General features: G+C 56.7%; 1 protein-coding gene across 1 annotated transcript; it reads right to left on the bottom strand.

Annotated features, from left to right (window-relative positions):
- Positions 1 to 2,555: 2,555 nt before the first annotated feature.
- TMPRSS9 (transmembrane serine protease 9) lies at positions 2,556 to 17,638 on the bottom strand. Its single transcript, XM_060275241.1, has 18 exons — positions 17,488 to 17,638; positions 17,074 to 17,201; positions 16,125 to 16,192; positions 15,819 to 16,012; positions 14,645 to 14,656; positions 14,167 to 14,280; positions 13,115 to 13,286; positions 11,689 to 11,963; positions 10,023 to 10,159; positions 9,614 to 9,926; positions 9,344 to 9,515; positions 8,161 to 8,432; positions 6,782 to 6,918; positions 6,091 to 6,451; positions 4,960 to 5,131; positions 3,375 to 3,640; positions 3,012 to 3,148; positions 2,556 to 2,779 (listed from the first exon to the last, which is right to left on the bottom strand). The coding sequence occupies exons 1-18, from the start codon at positions 17,636 to 17,638 to the stop codon at positions 2,618 to 2,620; spliced, it is 3,243 nt and encodes a 1,080-aa protein (XP_060131224.1). The 3' UTR covers positions 2,556 to 2,617.
- Between the last annotated feature and the right edge of the window lie 234 nt (positions 17,639 to 17,872).

The raw sequence follows: 17,872 nt of genomic DNA, 5'->3' as shown, positions 1-17,872 counted from the left end.
CCGCTGCGACCCTCCGCTGCCTGCTTCAAGAGCCCCCCAGGCCCTGTCCGAGCCCAGAGTTGTGGCCTCACTTTGAGGAGCGCCTGTTGCTGGGGAAGGAGGGGGGCTGCATCACCCTCAGCCGCAGCCGCCGCATCGCTTATTTCCAGGAGATCCGACTCCTCACGGCGCAGGGGCAGCGCCGGCGCCCCACTCCAGCTGCAGGAGTCGGGGGGCAGGAGACCCTCTCCAGCTCGCCCTCCTGCGGCCGGAGCAGAAGATGCGCGGCGGAGACCGAGACCTTCCCACCCCCCACCCGGCTCGGCCCTACCTGGGCGGCTGCTCCCCGCGGGCGCCTCCCAGGCCCGGTCTGCTCTGCTCCGGCCGCCGCCGCTCCGCTGCGCCCGGCAGGTTTGGCACTCCGCGTCGCGCTCCACGCCGGCTAGCTGCAGCACGGGCTGCGCGGGGGCGCGCGGCGGCCCGGCTGAGCGCGCCCCGGAGCCACCGCGCCACCCATCCAAGAGCTGCGGCCGACGCCTCGGTCGCAAGTCCCCCCCGAGAGCCCTCCGGACTAACTCCGGAGTCGCTCTGGGTGAGTCCCGAGGCAGTGCGTCGCCCAGGGAAGGGGCGCCGCTCCTGGGAGCCACGGGTCGGGTCAGCTTCCCACAAACACGACGCTCCTGAGCAGGTTTTAGGGGACCGAAAAAAAGCACAACAGAGCGCGCGCCCCGGAGGACTTCGTGGAGGGGCTTCCAGGCGTCGGCTTTTTTTTGGGGGGGGGGGTATTCTCCGTCCCCCAGCGTCTATAGGGCATCAGTGGCATTCAGAATTCTGCCCGCCCCCCCTCACCCCATTTGATCCAGATTTACCCTCTGGGGAGAATGAGCCTCGTCAGCAGGAGCCCTAAGCCCCAGCCCAGCTTCGTCCACAGCAGGGGGCGCCCTCGCTCCGTCCTACGGAAAGCAAACCCATTTGCAGGGGGTTGGACTAGATGACTCTTGGGGTCGCCTTCCAAGGCTACCATTCTGTGATTGACCTATGCCCCTGTCTTCCCAGCACCCCAAGTTGGCTTCCTGTGGGCCTGTGCTGAGAAATGGAAGCAAGCTTTAGGTAGAGGGGGGGCCATGCTAGTGGGATGAAGAGAAGCCAGGAGAACCAGCCTAAGGCCTAAATTAGCCCGGGTGGTGTGTGTGAATTAGAAAACGAGTGGATAAATCATTCGGAGATATTTCTGCCTGAGAGTGGGGTCTCTGCAGTGTCCAGCAAATTCCAGGCGCGCCCCTGATTCAACATGGGCTGGTTTTAATTCTGTTTCTTTTTAGGACAGGCATGTCCAAAGTCCGTTTTGTGGGCTTAATCCGAGCCCTGTGACAGTCAATCCCCAAAAAGCTCAACAACTCTGGGGTAAAATCTTTTAAAAAAGCTCAACAACTGCAACCCTAAAAATACTCAATAACTTCAATCCTTTAAAAAGCTTACTCATGTTCATGTAATCAAATCTGGCTCTCTTTGAACAAAGTTTGGGCACCCCTGCTTTAGGATAACTGGGTGCTAGTCGGCCCCATGGCTGGGCACAGTGCCATGCCAAGGAGGGCTTGCAGGGGCACCGCTCACTGCTTGGCTGAGTCACCCCTAGGGCTTGTGTAGTGGACTAGGTGCCTTTGCCCCTAGACCAAGCCAGATGAAGTGATGTAAGCATCACCCTGCTGGATCTTGCAGAACTCGGAGCCGGTGGTGCACGGGGAATGAACAAATTTAGTTTGGGGGCAGGAGATAGGGCGGGCCTGAACCAAACTGTGCTGTGAAAGAAGCCCTGCCCTCTGAAAACAGAAGCTTGGCCGCTTCTCCCTGACATGCTGGATTTCTACAAGAAGGGACCTTTTCCCTCTTGCACAGGGGAGCATTTAGGTGGAGGCCCAGGGAACCTCTTCCAGTTGAGCCCAAGGCCTCCTCCTGCTTTTTGTGAAAGTGGGATGTGTGTGTGTGGTCTCTGTGGGTAGCAGGGGAGACTTCCCCACCCAGTTTCTGAAGATTTGGGGGCTGGATTTGTTTTTAAGCGTAACTGGGAGAAAGAACCTTTGTTTGCGTAGCACAAAATCTGCAGCACACGCCAAACTCCACAAAGGGGTTTGTTTAATTGTCCGTTGCTCCGGCCGCCTCTGAGTGCTTCTCTTGCTCATTTTGCACAGAGAAGGCTTGAGGCCACCCCACGTCCAGCCCTTCGACACAAGGCAGAGCCCCCCACCCAGGGGGCGAAGTATGACGGAAAGGGAAGTCGAGGCAGTGTCTCTGGCCAGACTGTCCAAGGGAAACACTTTCTTCCTGAGGCAAGGATCCCCGTCTGTTCATCCGTCCTTCAGCCTGTGTTCCCAAGAGGCAGCTTAGGGTCACCTGCTCTCCTTCCATGAGGGTGATCTTCCAGAGATCATGGGGTGGTAGAGTGGACAGGCCAGGAGAGGAAGGGGGAGCCTCCTCCTGCCCTTTGTGTGAAGCCCAAGTGAGGCAGGCGAGCCTCTTTATTCAGAGAAAACATGTCCTAAAAGTGCTTCTGTTGGTTAAAGGCAGAGTAGGGGTCTTCCAAAGGAGAGTTGCTTTTCCATCCTCCGGCCAGGCCCCACTTCCCTGCCTCCTCCCTGAGTCACGCCTTGAGGTTCTGTGCGATCCAGCTCCGCACAGCTGTCACTCGGGTGTAGACCCCCGGGAAGAAAGGACGGGCGCAGCCGTAGCCCCAGCTGGTGATGCCCGCCAGGAACCACCTTCCCGAAGCCTCTTTGCAGGCCAGGGGGCCGCCGGCATCACCCTGCAGAGGGAGAAGGCACAGAGTGTCCTTGGGAGCGGGGATGGGGCTCTGGGGCAAGGGGACCCCCCCAGGCCCCGTGAACTGCCTTCTCTCCCTCCTCCCCTCTCAGAAGCACCTCCAGCTCCAGCCATTTCTGGCCAGCTGTGGGCTTCCCTCCCGTCCCACCTGGTGCAGCCAGGGCTGAGGGGGAGGTGATGTGGGCCCTCTGGGGGGGGGGGCGCCCGAGACTCACGGAGCAGCTGTCAACAGACCCCTGCAGGAACCCAGCACAGACCATCCGGCTGCTGATCTGGACAGGGTAGAAGCGGCGGCAGTCCTGCTCGGCGATGAGGTTGACAGTTGCCTTCTGCAGCTGCCTCGCCATCAGCCCTGTGGGGGAGGGCAGAGTGGAATTGGGCAGCGAGAGGGGGCAGGAGACTCACGGTGAGGAAGGCCCAGGGCCCAATCCTGCCCTTTTGCCTTCGGGCACCCCATAGACCAGCTGATCTGAGGCTGCTTGGCTGCCTGGGTTTTGAAGGAAGCCAGAGTGGTCAGAGGGCCAGAGCTGCCTCTTTGGGGCACTCCCCTACCCAGCCGGGAAGAGGATCCCTCCTACCTCCCTCCTTGGTGGAGCCCCAGCCGGTGATGACGCAGCGGGCACCCTGGCCGAAGAGGTGGGCTTGGTCCGGCAGGCAGATAGGCTTGACCGTGTTGGTGAAGCTCAGCGGGGAGGCCAGCTCCAGGAGCGCCACGTCGTAATCCAGCGTGTAGATGTTGTAGAAGGGGTGCTTGTGGATCCGGAAGACCTTCTCCACCCGCCCGTCCAGGCCGCTCAGGAAGGGTGTCCCCAGGATGGCCACCCACATCCTGGGGTCGCTGTAGCTGAGGAAGACGGTGCACTTGGGACCCTTGGCCAGCCCAAGGCCTGCTCTGTCTGCCTCCCCAATCTCTAGGGGAAAGGGGAGGCAGGGCCGGCCCAAGACATTTTGGCACCTGAGGAGAACCAGTGGATCCCTCCACTTCCCAGCCAGGGAAGAAGGCGGGGAGTAAGGATCTACATCCGGAAGAAGGGTGGGAGGAGACCAGGAGCCCCTCCCCTTCACCTTGGTGCATTCCTTGGAGACTACACCTGCTGCCCCAATGGATCCTGCTGTGGGATGGAACACTGGGGCAGACAAGTCACAACAGTTCCACCTAGAGTGTCCACTTAACAGGAACTCACCTGGAGGGAACACCTGACTAAGTTCCTGTTCCCCCAGATATGCAGATGAGATGGTTTAGCTGGGACAAAAGCCCCTAGCCAGCAGCCATTCTCTCTCTTAGCCTTTTCTTCTCCGATGGGAACACATCTCTAGAGAATCTACAGCTAGGATGGTTCTCCCTCTTGGCCTGCTGCCAAGAGTGAGACCAAATGGAGCCTTACCTTACTAAGTAGTCTCCACATGTATATATTTGTAACTTTTCTAAGCAAGCCTGCCTTTCTGAGATTATGCTGTTAACTCAGGATGAAACTGTAAGTAAACTCTATCTTATTTTATAAAATAAAAAAAATTCCTTCAGTAGCACCTTAAAGACCAACTAAGTTTTTATTTTGGTATGAGCTTTCGTGTGCATGCACACTTCTTCAGTGTTTATTTTATAAACACTGTGTTGTGTATTTCTTTTAAGAGGGACAAAGGGGACTTTGACAGGAAGTGTAATATTGAAGTATAAAGTATAATATTATTGTACAGGTTTTAGCAAACCTGAACGCACACGCTTTGCTGCGCACAAAAGGGGAATGTCACTCTGCTGATATTGGAAGCTTGCTAACACAAGCTTGGATAGGATCTATCTAATGATATATCCTAATCCACACACCTAACATTCCCACACCTGCCACTCGAGGCAGTTGCCTCATCTCTTGCCTCTTGAGTGGACTGGCCTTGGTTGGGGGCCGCACAGCAAAGGGGATGCCTGGGATCCAAGGGGAAGGAGGAGGAATTGAGGAGGGGTCTGGCAGTGCCCTCGTGTGCCGTGAAAACATTGCTGGCTTGGGGGGGGGGACCACAGAGGATGGGGTCCTCTTCACCAGTTTTCTTCACCAGGAAGGAGCTTGTTCCTGGAGCAGGGGAGCAATGGCTGCAGAAAGACCGCCTTTCCCACCGACTCACCTGCCACCTCTCCCCACCCCCAGCGCTCGCCACACCCCCCCAACTCACACATCGAAGCAGTGGGCAGCCGAGAGAAGCCAGCGGTCAGCCACCACCACCGCCCCGCACTTGTGCTCCTTCCTCCGCAGCCACAGGCTCGCTTGCCACGGCCACTCCCCTCGTGCTGCGCCACTGCCCCCCACGATCTTGCTGAAAGCCAAGGCCGAGGTCAAGCCGCAGTCTAGGCGGGTGGAAAGAGAAGCAGGCTGAGAGGATGCCCGGGCCCTTGTGAGCCCCCTGCCACATTGCTTGCTCCCCACACCGTCTGGTTGGGGGTTAAAAGGTAAAGGGACCCCTGACCATTAGGTCCAGTCGTGACCGAATCTGGGGTTGCGTGCTCATCTCGCATTATTGGCCGAGGGAGCCAGCGTACAGCTTCCAGGTCATGTGGCCAGCATGACAAAGCCGCTTCTGGCAAACCAGAGCAGCACATGGAAACGCCGTTTACCTTCCCGCTGTAGCAGTTCCTATTTATCTACTTGCATTTTGACGTGCTTTCGAACTGCTAGGTTGGCAGGAGCTGGGACCGAGCAACGGGAGCTCACCCCGTCACAGGGATTCGAACCGCCGACCTTCTGATCAGCAAGCCCTAGGCTCTGTGGTTTAACCACAGCGCCACCTGGGTCCCTCTGGTTGGGCGTGAGCAGAGCTAAATATGGACTAGGGGAGCAGAGGGGGAGAGGGGAGGTCACTTACTGCAGTTGGCCTCATCCCTGCCGTTGCTGCAGTCCATGACACCATCACATTCAGGGTTTGCTTTCCCAATGCAGACTTTGCCAGAGCACTTGAAGGTGGACGGGGTGCAGGGCACAGCTGGGGGCAGGGAGGGTGGTGAGCAAGTTAATGGGGGAGCGGAGACCCTCCACCCTCTTGGCCTGCACAGGGGTCCTCCAGCTCGCTGGGCACATCTATGTGGGCCACGAAAGGGCTGGGCACTGTGACAGGCCCAGCCCAAAGGAGAGGCTTCCCAGTGTTTAGTCTCTCACCGCAAGAAAGATGACCCTTGCAGTGTTCTGCACCCCCTGCCTTGGAGGCCAGGTTCCTGAGGGCATCAGCCTTCGCCTGGCACCCTGCTAATAATCACAATAATATATTATTGATATGCTAACGGCTCTGCCCATTCATGCCCCCGCCATGTACCTGCAAACTGGGTGGCTCTCGGAGTGTTGGTTGCTGGCCTGGCTGTGCTGGGGGTGGCCCTGAGGCTGGTGCTTGGGCTGGCCTCGGTGGTGCTTTGACTAGCCAAAGGCAGGCTGGGGGAGGAGGAGGAGGCGCTGCCACTGGTTGTGGCCTTGGTTGTGGTGCTGGATGTGGTCACGGCATTGGTTGTGGTGCTGGGGCATGGTGAGATAGTTTTCAGGATCCAGGCCTTGAGCTTGGTGATGCGGGCGTAGACGCCGGGCCTCCTGGCCTGCGCACAGCCGCCCCCCCAACTGACCAGCCCCGCCAGGTAGAACACACCTGGCGTCTCCTCACAGGCCAGGGGGCCCCCTGAGTCGCCCTGCAGAGAGAGATGGGAGCAACCAGCTCAGCAAGGGCACCCGTGCGAACAAAGCTAACAAAGCTTCCCAGGCAGGAGAAGCTCCCTCTGGAGTCTTACAGGGTCTCTTCTCAACTCCGCCCTCACCAAGTCCCAGAGGCAAAGTGGCCCCTAGTGTGTCTGGAAAAGAGCCGTGGGGCCCCCAAAGAAGGTCCTTTTAACCAGAGCTCTGCAGGGGGAACATTACACTGCAAATTGGCAGGGGCCTTCCAAGGAGCACCCAGCTCTGGTTGCAGGAATGGGGCACCCCAGGCTGGTCACCCTCAGTCACGCCACCCTGGTCCACCTCACCTGGCAGGAGTCAACCTTCCCATCCAGGAACCCAGCACAGATCATCTGCTCTGTCAGGGAGAAGTTGTAGAGGACATTGCAGGTTTTCTGGTCAATGATTCCCACAGAGGCTCTCTGGAGGTTCTCTGGCTTGGAGGCTGCAGGGAGGGGGAGGGCAGAGGGGAGGGAGGAGCGAAGGTCAGGTCAAGGGGGCAGAGCAGTGTCCAGTTGCCAGTAGCTGCTGGAGGGAAGTTTCCAGGACACCCACGAAAGGAAGAGGGAAGAAAAGAAATATGGGGGTGGCCATCTTCAAATATCTGAAGGGCTGCCCCATGGAAGGTGGTGCCAGCTTGTTTTCTGCTGCTCAGCCTCTGAGGGGTGGGACTCGAACTGACAGGTTCAGCTTGCAGGGGAGGCAATTCTGACTAAACATTAGGAAGAACGTTTTGAAGACACGAGCCATTTGATGGTGGAACAGACTCCCTTGGAAGGCGGTGGAGGTTTTTGAGCAGGGGTGCTTGAGTTGAGATTCCTGCATTGCAAGGGGTTGGACTAGTGGCATGCCTCAGAACCTCTTCCAACTCTACAATTCTGTGAAACAGGCCAGGTAGACTGCTTCTGCACATGGAGGATCCACACACAAAAGTGTGTGTGTGTGTTGTTTTTAAAGCTCAACGTTCTGGAATATCCCTCCCCCTACTAGCTCAGCTGAATTATGGTGCTGGAGGAGACTCTTGAGAGTCCCATGGACTGCAAGAAGATCAAACCTATCCATTCTGAAGGAAATCGGCCCTGAGTGCTCACTGGAAGGACAGATCGTGAAGCTGAGGCTCCAATACTTTGGCCACCTCATGAGAAGAGAAGACTCCTTGGAAAAGACCCTGATGTTGGGAAAGATGGAGGGCACTAGGAGAAGGGGACGTCAGAGGACAAGATGGTTGGACAGTGTTCTCGAAGCTACGAACATGAGTTTGACCAAACTGCGGGAGGCAGTGCAAGACAGGAGTGCCTGGCGTGCTATGGTCCATGGGGTCACGAAGAGTCGGACACGACTAAACAACAACAACAACAACTAGCTCAGCAGCCTGATTTGCATGCAGAAAGGTTCAGTCATGAAAGGAAGGGACCCTGGGGGTCATTTAGTGCAATTCTGTGCAATGCAGGAATCTTCTGCCCAATATGCGGCTCAAACCCATGACCCTGAGATTCAGAGTCTCACGCTCCACCCACTGAGCTACTTTATATCCCCTGCAGCATCTCCAAGCAGGGTTTGGAAAAGGCTCCCTGCTTGAAACTGCTGCTACCAGTCAGTGTAGACTGCAGGGAGCTAGTTGGATCCAAAGGCCTGTCTCCTTGGCTCCTGCGCTGCCTGCAAGGGGGGGGAAGGAGAAAGTGCTTACCATTGCCTTCCTGGAGGCTCCCCCAGCCGGAGATCATGCACTTCCTGCCCACAGGGAACTTGTGGACGGCCAGAGGGAGACAGATGGGCTGAATGACCTTGCTGAAGGGGAGGGGGCGCTCCAGCTCCAGGACAGCCACGTCAAAGTCCAGCAGGGCCGGGTTGTAGGAGGGGTGCCGCACCACCTGCCTCACGCTCACCTTCACAGAGCTGCTATCTGCCGCCGACAGCCAGGTGGTGCCTGCAAAGGCTGTCAGGTACTCCACCTTGGTGCTACCAGCACGGGCAGAAATGAGAGACAGGCACAGGCACACCATTAGTGGCGGCCAGGCCAGGGGCAGGTGGGTGAATGGATGGGTGGGTGGGGGACTCATCTCTGGGGGTCACCATGCCCACAAAGGGGTCTCTCCCCCACCTAGCTCCTTCCTCTCCACCCGAGTCACAACAGCCGCTCAGTCAGTAATCACACAGTCCCAAGTTAGAGAGAACTCTTTCTTTGCAAAAACACAACTTCCACAGACTTGGCTGAGCGGCTCCTTCCCAGTGGTCTCACTCCATGAAAATCAGTTGCCAAGACTCAAAGTCCCCACCTCCCCACAGCTTTCAAGCAATCGGAAATTGCCCACTAAGCCCCCTCCGCCCGACCCAGGACCCTCTTGATGTGGGTGGAATTTCCCCTGGTTCTGGGGAAATGGGTGGTCTGGTGTCCCCCCCCCCGGTGCCGACTGATAGTGTGAATTGGTGACATCAACTGCCCTTAAGGTGCCACACCAAGCTACAACCATTACGGCACCTGAGTCCCCATTTGCAGAAGTTCCCGGGTTCCATTTCCTAATTTTGGAGAGCGGAGGGTGCTGATCGGAAAGCAGTGCACCCTCCTTCCTCCTTTTAAGCAGAGAGTGGGCAGGCACGGCACCCCAGAACTGGAGAGCTGGGCGGGACCCTGAGGTCCTAGTCTATGCCAACCCCCTGCAATGTAGAAATAGGCAGCTGTCCCATAAGGCCGGTGTGTGTGTGTGTGTGTGTGTGTGTGTGTGTGTGTGTGAAACCTGCAACCTTAATGTTATCTGGGATTCTTAAGCGCCAGTTCCTACATTGCAGGGGGTTGGACTGGGGGGCTCTTGGGGGTCCCCTTCGAACTCTACAATTTGGACCTTGATTCAACCACCTTTCTCCCTACTTACTGGTTGAAGCAGTGGGCAGCTGAAAGGAGCCACCGGTCCCCGATGATGGTGGCCCCACAGAAGTGGTTCAGCCCCTCCTTCAGGCTGACCTGCCAGGGGACCTCCCCGCGAGAGGCATCCAGGCCACCCACTATCTTGATGGGCTTGGAGAAGCCAGGCCGGCGGCCGCACTCTGCACGGAGAAAAAGAAGGGTGAGCCTGCAGCGGCTGTGCCCCACAAGCCCCAGGAGGAGTCCAGTTGGGCCCTGTGCAGGGGAGGGGGCTTTCTACCTTGGGGCCGTGGTAGCGTGGCAGCTGGCTTGCCCCCGGCCGTGGTGGGGCTGGGTAGGGGTTTGCCAGTGGTGCTGGTGCCCTTGGTGGCTGCCAGGGGGAGGAGGGTGGTGGAGGCCGTCGTGGGGAGGGTGGGGCCTGGTGGGGCCGTGAACGTGGCCATGGTGTCGTGGATCCAGTTCCGCAGCCTGGTGACCCGGGCATAGACACCTGGGCGCCTGGCCTCCGCACAGCCGATGCCCCAGCTGACGATTCCGGCCAGGAAGAAGCGGCCCGAGGGTTCCTCGCAGACCAGTGGGCCCCCAGAATCCCCCTGTAGGTGAGACGGGGAGAGAGGAAGGGCACCGTGGCATGCCAGAGGCCTCCTGCCAGAGCTCCCGCTGCAGCCAGAGGCTGCTTCTGGTCATACCTGGCAGGAGTCGACCTTGCCCTCCAGGTATCCGGCACACAGCATTCGGTCGGTGATGGCGTTGCTGTACAGGCTGGCGCATAGTGTCTGGTCCAACAGCTCCACCACGGCCTTCTGCAGCCGCTCTGGCTTCACCACTGAGGAGAGAAGAAAGGTGGAGCCCAGTGGCAAGGCCTGAGGGGCAATTCAGGTGGACGCATCCTGACAGGGACTCCTCCTGCCCGTTCTAGGCACCTTGTGCTCTCCAGGGCAGGGCAGCTGAGGGGCAGGCACTGAACTGAACGGCCATGGTGTTTTTGAATTGCATTCCACACAGGTCCCACTATCAGAATGCAAAGCATTCTCAGGAAACACATAGGTCTGTGTTTGCATAACAAGGCAATGATTTTCATCAATTCCTATGGGTTCATTTCTAATTTTGACCCCCAAATTATTAGAAAACCCGGGGGGAAACCCTGAAACTTTGCAAAAGGCAAACAAGGAAGAGGGAAATGCTCTCTTCAAATCCACACCATGTTTCTCTGCTGTGGACGAGTGAAAGAAAAAAAGTCAGGATTCTTTAAGGCTGCTTGTTTCCTTGAAGTACAAAATGCAGCTCTGGCTGTTTGGATATTTGAATCCACAGCTTGTATGGTGAGGTTTTGGTATGAATTTGTCACGTTTGGACAAAGATTTATTTATTTTTGTCTGAAGGAGAGTTTGGATAGCTGGACCTGTGTGTAATTCTTCTGATTAACTTTTTGCTGCTCTTCTTTTTAAAATGTTGCTGTGCTGCTTTCCCTTATAGTAATGGCAATGTCTGTTCACTCGCTTTTTAAAAAGCTGCTGCTATTGCGAAAGCAGAAGAACAATCTTAAATCAAACCAAATCTGTGCTAAGGGTTGGCTGGTATCTCAGGATTAACAGAGAAAATGGGGGTGCTCAGTTCCTCCTGCCCCAAACAATGCTCCTTTGGGTGCAACGAGAGGGAAAAGGAGGTGGGGAAGGAGGTGGAGCAGCAGCAACCTCAAACTTTGTGCAGAAAAGCAACCTTAAGGTCCCCGCCTGTAGGGACTGTTGTAATTTTCCATTCCACCTTAAGAGAGCTATGGAGAAGTTAGTTCTCTTTCTTTGTATGTGAAGAGACTGCATGTGTTCATCTTTTGTCCAGCTGTTTGTTAAATAAATGCTTGATAAAACGTTCATGCCAGCCTCTGTAATGCCACTTCTGCTGTGATATGAAATCTGAAGGCAAGCCTAGGCCCTTGATTTTTGCTGCTCCAGGGAAAGGAACTCGACCGGCAGTTATCGGCCAGTAGTGAAAGAGCTAACTGGGGGCAAATCAGTTGCTCTGGTCTCCCTGGCAATATCACTAACAGGGACCAGCCCCCTGAGGGAACAACTGAGGCTGGAGTGCCCGACCACGCCAAGACTCACCTTTACCTCCCTGCCTGTGGCAAAACTACCCACCGTACAATGCTGTCTGTGAAGCCAAAGAGAGCTCCTCCTCACATGGATCCCTCAGGGGGACAGTTGCCCAGTTCAGCGCAGAGCTCAGCCCCTTTTGCCCCCTGCCTGAGCCACACCACCCCCATCTCCACAGGAGCCCTGCTGTGAGGTAGGCTCGGCTGAGCCGTGGCCCCCCCACTCCTTCCTCCACTTCTGCCTCGCCAAAGGTCGTGCTTACAAAAGTCCTCCTTGAGGTAACCCCAGCCGGAGATGGAGCACTTCTTGCCAGAGGGGAAGATATGGCTGGAGGCCGGCAGGCAGGCGGGCTGGACGTACTTGCCGAAGGGCAATGGCTCAGACAGCGCCAGCAGCGCTACATCGTAGTCGGCCGTGTCTGTGTCATAGGAGGGGTGCTTGAGGATGTGGCTCACGCCAGCCTTCACTGCGCTGCTTTCGCTGCCGCTCAGCCAGACAGTGCCTGCATGGGCCGTCCAGGTGCCCGGATCCTGGAACCTGTTGGCAGCAGGAGAGCTTCAGGACACATCAATGGTCTCTTGGCACCCTTCCTTCTGCCAATAGACTGATATTGATTCAATGGGAAGATTTTGGCATGGGCCACTTTGAACAATGGATAGGAGAGGGCAGCTCTGGCAGATAGTGTATGGATAAATACAAATATATCTGGAATCTATATACATAAAAATGTTTAAAAAGGGCATGTGGTTGGGTGTCCACTTTTCTCCGAAACCGCTTGACCGATTGCGTTCAAATTTGGACACAACGTCCAAAGCGAATATGAGAGTGACCATATACAGGTTGTGTAGAAAGATGTCACACCTGGGCCATGTAAAAAACCCCAAAACCCTGTGTTTCAGAACTCACAAATCATATGAAAGTGCATGCTGGGAGCACAGGAGAGGTTGAAAAACAGCGCCCTCTAGCAATGGCTACACTGGTACTGCACCTAGGAAAGCTTCCCTCTCCACAGCATCTCGGCTCGGCTTTCCAGACTGGGCTGAATGGAGGTGGGGGCTCACCTGGGTGGGGGATGGGGGAAGGAGGGGGCGGGATAGGTCATGGGTCAGGATAGGGTGGGTCCAATCACAGGGATGAGCCGGGATGGGGGGGAGGAGGGGACAGGATAGGTCATGGGTTGGGACAGGGTGGGGGGAGTCATAAGGATGAGCTTGTGTAAACAGAACATACGTAAAACATTTCAACAAAATGAAGGGGGACTCTGAAGGTAGGGGGACTCTGAGGGTCCATTTAACAGACTGAGCCACAGCAACGTGTGGCCGGGCCAGCTAGTGTGTTTATAAAAAAGCACCATGACTTGCTAATAATGTTATTGTTTGAATAGCCATACTTCCCTCAACAGCACCGGCAGAACCTGCCTTCTTGGCTGCTGGACCCACACTTGGTCTCATCTGCTCTGTTCATCGCAGTCTGTCTTTGCATGCAGGGTGAGTCCCTGGCACACCAAAGGCTTGAGACCCACCAGCTGCCCCACGTGCCAGTTACCCCACCCACCCACCTCCAGTCTCTTTCCCTAACCCTGCAAGGTTCTCAGCATCAGAGAGCTGCCCACTTGCCACGACCCAGCAAGGCATGGTGCACTCAGTCTCTTGAGGGAGAAGCAAGGAAATGGGTCTGGTCGGGCTTACTCGTTGAAGCAGTGCGCTGCAGACACCAGCCACTTGGCAGCCAGGATTGTGGCCCCGCAGAAGTGCTCGTTGTTCTCCCGCAGGCTGACTTGCCAGGGGAACTCCCCCCGGGTGGCCTCTGACCCCCCAACAATCCGGTTGGCTGCCTGCATGGCCGGCCGAGACCCACAGTCTGCAAGAGACAAGAGAGGAGAGGGGGGCAGAGTCAGCAGTCCCCACTCAGGGGTAGAAATGGTCTGCAGTAACTCCAACATGCCACCAGGTGGCAGCAGAGCGGTTAGAAAGAGGCTGCAGTTACAATTATCTGCCCCCAGGTGGCAGCAGTGGGCAAAGGGATTCTGAACCGAGAAGAAAATCCTTCACTTGGTTAAACTATGGACTGCAGTGATGGCCACCAGTTTGGACGGCTTTCAAAGGGCTGTTCTTATGTTCATTGATACAAGGAGGTGCCAGCAGCAGGCAGTAAGAGGCATTCTCCTGGAGGCATGCACAGGAAGGGGAGTCCACTTCTGAGATGGCAGCTCCCACCTGCCACTTCCAGCGGTCATCCTAACCCCTTCCTTTTTTCAAAGGGAGCACCGTGCACATTTAATTGTTTAATTGTTTAATTGGAGCTCATTTGACAGGCCCACGAGCTGCCTCCGAACCGAGCTGCGTAACCGAGCTAAAGCAGCGCAGCGTGGCACAGGGACTCGCTTCTGTGCTGTTGAAAATAGCGTCTGGACATGTGCAGACGCCGGAAATTGCAGGTGCGTGCGCTCATGCACACGCATGATCTGGGCCACAGAGGGATCTCTGTGGGACCCATCTGGCCCAGGCAAGATAAACCTTGCTGACCTCTGGGTTTAATGCAACCACCAGGTGAAAAGAGGCCCCTTTGCTTCACCCGTGGAATCACGTGGGGGAAATCCCTGCCAGGATATGGAATGAAGAGAGAAACCCAGGGGAGGCCACCTCTGGGTGGGAATATCCCAGCACTCCTAGAAGAAGGAGGGGCAAAGGAGGAGAAGAGGAAGAGGAGGAAGGAGAGGAAGGAGAAGACTAGGACCCACCGCACTCTGCCTCATCAGAGTCGTCCAGGCAGTCCCTCCGGTCATCGCACTCCACATTCTCACGTGGCACACACTGGCCGCTGTGGCAGGTGAAGGCCGTCCCTGGGCAGGTGCCTGCAAGGGTGGTAGCAGGATGGGTCCCAGCCTCTTCCCTCCCCCCCCCCGAGGCAGCTGCTTTTTGGGGAGGGCCAAGGTCCTCGGGGGAGCCCTGTGGAAGCTGGACCCGCCTCGCCATGCATCCTGTCGCAGAGGCCCCAGGTGGGAAGCCCCAAGCAGGCGCTGAGCACAACAACAGCCTTTTCTCCTGCCTGCTGAAGATGCCCAGCAACTGGCCATCTGCCTCCCGCAGAGCCAGCATGGCCAGAAGCCTTAGATAGCACCTTCCTCCCCCCTCCCCCCCATGGCTTTGCAGAGAATAAAACTCTTTTGCTCTCCACCCACGTCCTGAGCTCACAAAATGTTTTTTAAAAAAGCCTACCTGATTTCAGTCCTGTTCCTGAAGGGGAGTCGCTGCTCAACCCTGTGTGAGAGAGAGGTGTGGGGTGTGTGTGAAGAATGGGGGCTGGTCTCCAAAAGCCCAACTGCTCCCCACGGACACCACTCCAGCCCAGAACTTGGCCCCCTCCTGAAATCCCCAGCACATCTCTTCAACCCACAGGGCTCTGGACCCATGCCTGTCCCTTAGAGTACATGGCTCTTCCCCCCCCAAAAAAAAATATCCTGGGAGAGAGTTGTAGTTTAAGGGGGCTGGGGTTGTACCTCCATGGGGGGCATGCTGCTGTTCCTGGGTACCTTTGGGGGACAAATTGTGCTTAAAGGGAGGTTATTGGGTTGTCTTTGTTTTTACTTTCATCATGCATTCTGTGTTTTTATATTGCAACTTTTTCTTGTGCCTGAGCACCCTGAGATCTACAGGTATAGGGCAGTATACAAATATTTAACAATATCATGATGAGGGCAGGTGTGTGCGTGTGTGGACACAGCCCCCGCATTCATTGCCATGGCTCCCCCTACACAGAGTGCAAAGATTTTCTAAGCTGCCTCTGGTCCAGCAAGGCCAAACCTTTTGGCTGCCATCAAATGAGGAAGCCTCAGCTCTCCCCTCACCAGGGGCATCGCAATGGGGGAGGGGCGATGGGGCGGTCCGCCCTGGGTTCCACATCCCGCTGCCCATGCATTGTTACGTGGCGGGGTATCGCCCCCCCCCCGGCGACTCCAAAGCCACGCGCCTCCAGCTACAAACTCTGATAACTCTGGCTTTTTACCTGGAGTTTGTAGCTGGAGGCGCGCGGCTTTGGAGGCGCGGTGGGGCAGCGATACCCCGCCACGTAACGACACATGTGTCGCTATGTAACAAGCATGCGTCGTTACGTAGCGACGCCGCGCCCCCCCTGGGTGCATGGCAATTTGCCGCCCCGGGTGTCGTGGCGGCTCGCTACGCCCCTGCCCCTCACCTTCCTTGCTGAGATGCAAGAGCTGCCACCTTGCCCCCAGCATGAGAGGGTTGCAGAGACTGGCAGGAGTAGGAGGCCCAGATCCGAATTTCTGCACTCAGGCAGGGACTGATCTTGCTTGCTACCTAGCCTACCTCACAGGGTAGTTGTGAGGACAAGGAGAGGCCACCTGCATGCCTGCCCTCCCTACCCCTGGACGATGGGCGAGGGATGATTCCATGCTACCTGTGAGAGAGGCTGCCCAGATGATGCCGTAGGAGGGCAGGGTGATTCCTCTGTTGCCCAGCGCAGCTGCCAGGCCCCTCTCCAGCGCCTGCTCTTCTGCGTCTGGGCTGAGCGGCTGCGAGGAGAACCATAGGCGGAAGTGGACCAGGATGCTGGCATTGCCCTTCCTGCCAAGTGGAGACACAAGCGCAGGTGGTGGGGGCCAGGCTGCTTCCCCTCACCTGCAGCACCAGGGCAGGGCAGGGCGGGGCAGTGGACACACTCCATGGCTCAGCCTACCTGTATTGCAAGACGGAGCACTTGGCACAGGTCCCTTCCAGGGCTGAGTTCTGAAAGCTGCTTTTGAACTGAGACGGGACAGAAAAGGGGGGGAATGGGTGAATGTCATGGATTGATTGGACGTGGAGGAATGGTGGGAGGAACCAGCTGGGGGACCCCCCCCAAGAAAGAAGGTTCAGAGCTTGGGGGGGTGACGACGAGGTAGAAGAGGGAGAAGACGGAGAAGAGGTAACAGGGCTTTGTGAGCGGGGAGAGTCTGTGGCAGAGAGGAGTCCAGAATCGGAGGGAGAAGCTGAAACAGGAGAGGAAGGAGGCCAAGAGGCAGAGAGGAGTCTGGCTGGGAAGAGTTGTGGGGGTCTCCCATTCCTGTGCCGACAAGCTCCCCTCCCTGCTGTTCTCCCAGAACAAGAAGTGGCATGAAGAGGGCAGGGGTTGAGGTTGGCTGCATGCAGGTACAGTCTCTGATTGCTTGGGGATAACCCAGGGGTGGAGGAGGGAGGCTTAGACAGCTGTGGGGAGATGGGGACCTTTAGCCTCAGCAACTGCTTCATGGGAGCAAGACCTACCAGAGGTGAGCTGCCGTGTTCATTAGGCCCGACACTTCTGTTTTTGCTAAGAGAGCATGAACTCCAACTTGCTAGGTGTGATTTACTGCTGGCTCCCCACTGTCAGCGAACCTCCTCCCTGGACCCTCAGCAGGAAAAAGTGGTGCAAGGCTAAAATTTGGCACCCCCATGTGGATCTTATCAGTGATTGATCTTTTCAACTTTGTGCCGCCTCGCCGGCACCCCCCTAAATCCAGCATTGCTCCTGCCTTGAAGGGACCAGAAATCAAAGCCTGCCATGGCCACCCCAACCTCCCAGCTCCTCCAGTGCTTATGGGGGAGGATTAATCTGCAGAGCCCCCCACCCACCCACACCCCCCAGGGGCTCTTCTGTCTGCCCTCACCAGCCTCTCCAGGACGGGGGTCAAGGTGCGGTGATAGTTGGAGTTTGGGCACTGCAGGCTGCTCTCATAGCGGAGGCCCTGCAGCTCCACCAGGTGTTCTGCCAGGAACTCCTGCTTTCCCAGGAAGCCTGCAGAGAGGAAGAAGAGGCATGGGGTGGGTTGGTGCAAAAGCACCAGTGTTGGGGGGAGGGCAGAAGCCAGGACAGAAGAAGCACCCCAATCTGCACCTGTTGGACAGGCTGCCAAGCCACACATAAACATTACAACATGAATGAATGCAGTGATGCTAATGAGACGTTGCAATGAATTCAGGTGTGTGTAAACGCCTGACGAAGAAGGGAAGTAGGGGATACGAATTTAAGAAAGTAAGGCAAGTTTGAGAAATGAATCAAATTTCCGCAGGGATGGACTTACCCATCAGCATCCCACCACAGATGGCCGTGATGGCACCCAGGAGGATAGAGACCAGGGTCAGCCTGCAGCGGGTGCTGTCTCCCCCAGAAACAGGACGGCACTTCTCTCCCCCCAGCACAGGCTTCCCAGCGGGGAGTGCTGGCGGCTCCATGCTTGTCCTGCAGACTGCAGAGGTTCTACATTAGGGGAAGAAAACAGGGGCTAAAATGGCTTTTGGCAAGGGATTCTGGCCCTTTCAGATTTCAAGTATCAGCTCTGGAAGATTTGGCTAGACTCTGTCCCCCTCCCACTTAGGTCCCCCCTCCCCCTTCCCGTTTTGGACACATGGCTTGCCAGTAAGACACGTGGAAAGGATCCTGGGGTCTAAAGTGGACCACATGAGTCC

This window comes from Zootoca vivipara, chromosome 6, assembly GCF_963506605.1.
Source record: "Zootoca vivipara chromosome 6, rZooViv1.1, whole genome shotgun sequence".
Classification (NCBI taxonomy): domain Eukaryota; kingdom Metazoa; phylum Chordata; class Lepidosauria; order Squamata; family Lacertidae; genus Zootoca; species Zootoca vivipara.
The sequence above is the reverse complement of the archived record's forward strand: the minus strand, read 5'-3'. Positions and strand labels throughout refer to the sequence as shown.

Coding starts and splice junctions, on each gene's coding strand:
- TMPRSS9 (XM_060275241.1), bottom strand. CDS start 17,638: ATGGAGCCGCCAGCACTCCCCGCTGGGAAGCCTGTGCTGGGGGGAGAG. Junction 11,964..13,114: donor GCAGCGCACTGCTTCAACGA/GTAAGCCCGACC, acceptor TGCTGCCAACAG/GTTCCAGGATCCGGGCACCT. Junction 10,160..11,688: donor TTACCTCAAGGAGGACTTTT/GTAAGCACGACC, acceptor TTCTCTCCTCAG/TGGTGAAGCCAGAGCGGCTG.